At 41.9% G+C, this 2,950-nt stretch overlaps 1 protein-coding gene across 1 annotated transcript in view; it reads right to left on the reverse strand.

The window, feature by feature from the left end:
* Positions 1-41: 41 nt before the first annotated feature.
* LOC104999957 (chromosome unknown open reading frame, human CXorf21) overlaps positions 42-2,950 on the reverse strand; it is a 31,262-nt gene continuing 28,353 nt past the window's right edge. Inside the window, exon 2 of the mRNA XM_010855594.1 lies at positions 42-977. Within this exon, the coding sequence (XP_010853896.1) occupies positions 74-976 (903 nt within the window). The 5' untranslated portion in view covers position 977 and the 3' untranslated portion in view covers positions 42-73. The remainder of the gene's footprint in view (positions 978-2,950) is intronic.

Raw genomic sequence — 2,950 nt, forward strand, 5'->3', positions numbered from 1 at the left:
ACATTCTCAGAATAAATGAATACTTGTTGCTTAGGATTTGAGTAGTTGAGAAAGAGCAATGGAAGCACCCTCTCTATGGATTCACGTTGCTATACTGAGAAATATGGAGACTCGGCGTGCTGATTTCGGTTGACCCATACTGTAATAGGCGGTTAATGACGATATCCCTGGCTTTCGAGATCTCCAGGTTCTTCTCTATAGAGACTTGAATACTAATTTGGTCCACGTTTGTCATGATGAGTTCAGATGCCAGAATCTGGGTAGGTGAACTGTCATGAAACCCAGTGTCCATAAAGTACTGCTTATACAACTCCACCAGCTTCTGCTCCAGGTATTCATTCAGCACCGCATTCGAAATAGGCTTCTGCATTTGTAGGCTGTTTTTCTCTTTGATGCTGGTTATCCTCCAGTACGATGAATACCGCTGGATAGGGGTGGGTGGCAAGTCGCTGGGCTGAGTGAACATGGAATCCTCCATGGACAAAGGAATCTCAGATGATTTCAGCAAAGGACCATATTGAAAACTACCCTCAGAGGGGAAATCAGTTGTCGCTGAATTAATGGCCATCACCTGGCCCCCTGCAATCTGTAAGTCATTGTAATTCTTGCAGATACTCTTGCAGGAAGGTGGGACCAAGTAGGTCTCTCTGCTGGTGTCTCTGTATAGTTCAACTGCAGCCAAGTTTGGGCTTTCATACACAGGATTGGGGTTTGTTTGCAGCACTGTAATTCTCGGATTTCTACTATGTTGGCTCTCTCTTGAATACACTGAAGAAATGACCTTGCCAGAGGATTTGCAGCTCACATAGAGATTTTGGACTTGTGTTTCATCCACGGAGGAATAGGAAAGACTTGCAGCTGCTGTGGCTTCCATCTCCTCTTCCTTTTCCTCAGCCACTTGCTCATTAGAAGACGGATAACTCCACTGGATGTCATTCCGGTATGCAAGTCCACTGAGATAGCCTTCTGACAGCATTCTGGAAAGACAGTGTGTGAGTTACAATGGGGGAAAAGAAGATTGGAGTCTCATAAATGGGCAGCTGTGCTATCAAAAAAGTAAAGGGCAATAAATAAGTTGATTTCATTCATTCCCCAAGCTCTTGCTCATTCTGTGCCTGCTGTGGTACCAGAGCACTGACGTGTGCTGGAGGTATAAAGATGAAATGGACACAGTTCCCTCCTTCAACAAGTTTCTGAGTAACAACCTGGGGTGAAGGAGGAGAGATGACAGGCTATGTCCCAGAGAAGGTGGCATTTCAGATAAACTGAAGCCTAGGAGTTCCATCCCTAGTCACAGAGTTATAAGAAATTGATGAGATGGCCTTACATGGCATATATAAGACACTGAGCCTAAGCAGAGAGGGCTGGGGTTGTCGACTGAAATTGAATCCTAAAGGACCTTGGGAGTCGGGCAAGGGCATCTGCCTTCTGCCCTGAAGGAAACGGAGAGTGATTGAGTAGCCGCAAACTGGGGAAGCAGCGTCACTAGTGGGTTGTGAAAAAATGAGGGAATTGGTGGCAGATTCTACTGAAAATGAGAGCTATATCTTACTCATCATCGTATTTTATTCTTGGGAGCTAGCGCAGTTGTTTGCCTTGAGGAGGAAATCAAAGGATCCTTAACTTGAATTAAATAATGAACAGCAATGGCAGGGTAAGAAATTGATTCACTGTCAACCTGTCATGATGGACCATGAAGCCTTCGTCTCCCTTTGCTGCCCAGGATGGCTTTCTTGCTCTCTCAGTCCTAGTTTTTACAGTATGTCCTGGAAATGTTCCTGTGTCTGACTGACGTGTTTACCTCTACCCCAGTTACCAAGGAACTTTTCTTACTGTGAGCTTTTCCTCTACCTGCCCCTCTCCTCCCACTGTTAGCAGCTGTCACTGATTCTAAGGTGACTAGAATAGGCTGTGGGCTTCCCAAGTGGCTCAGTGGTAAAGAATCCACCTGCCAATGCAGGAAACCCGGATTAGATTCCTGGGTTGAAAAGATCCCCTGGAGAAGGAAATGGCAACCCACTCCAGTATCCTTGCCTGGGAAATCCCATGGACAGAGGAGCCTGGCAGGCTACAGTCCGTGGGGTCGCAAAGAGTTGGACATGACTTAGCAACTGAACAACAAAGTATCACATATATTGTGTATACGAGTTGCCCCTGTTTGCACATGGCATGCTGGCTGTTAACAATATGTGAGTTAAACAAACTTAGTTCTTGTTTACAAACTCATTTAAATGTTCTTTCATCCATCTTCTGGAGTTTTTGCATCTTTTTATTAGTTTAACTCTTTCACTTTTTATTTTAAAATATTAGCTATTTTTTTAAACTTTTTATCCTGTATTGGGGTATAGCCAATGAACAAACCATGTTGTGATAGTTTCAGGTGAATATATACACACTGCTGTATTTAAAATGGATAAAGAACAGGGACCTACTGTACAGCACATGGAACTCAGCTTAATGTTATGTGGCAGCCTGGATAGAAGGGGGGCTTTGAGGGAGAATGGATACATGTGTGTGTGTGTGGCTGAGTCCCCTCAGTGTAACTGTTTTAGATTAATCTTTTTCATATGCCACCTTGCAGGCTATGAGTTTTGATGTTACTTAAGAATTCTTTTCTTTTATTAGGTTAATTTTTCTTATTTACAGTTTATTGATGTATTCAGAAGATTTGATTTTACTCCTTTTTTCTTACTCTATATTATCTATGTCTAATATTTTCCCCTTTCTTTTTCATAAGCATATTTTAATATAATTCTGTTTTTATTTATATTCAGAAGCTTGGCAGTTAATTTTTATCCTTCTGTTGATTTATTATATAAATTAAAAGATGTGTAATTAAATCACTAGAACGTATTGGCAGGAGTGCTTATGGTGAATCAGATGTATTTGCAATATTGCTGGAATGAAAATCCAAAATAGGCTAGTTTTAAATAATTACAGTGGTATCTTG

Source organism: Bison bison, unplaced genomic scaffold (genome assembly GCF_000754665.1).
Source record: "Bison bison bison isolate TAMUID 2011002044 unplaced genomic scaffold, Bison_UMD1.0 scf7180017864366, whole genome shotgun sequence".
NCBI lineage: Eukaryota > Metazoa > Chordata > Mammalia > Artiodactyla > Bovidae > Bison > Bison bison.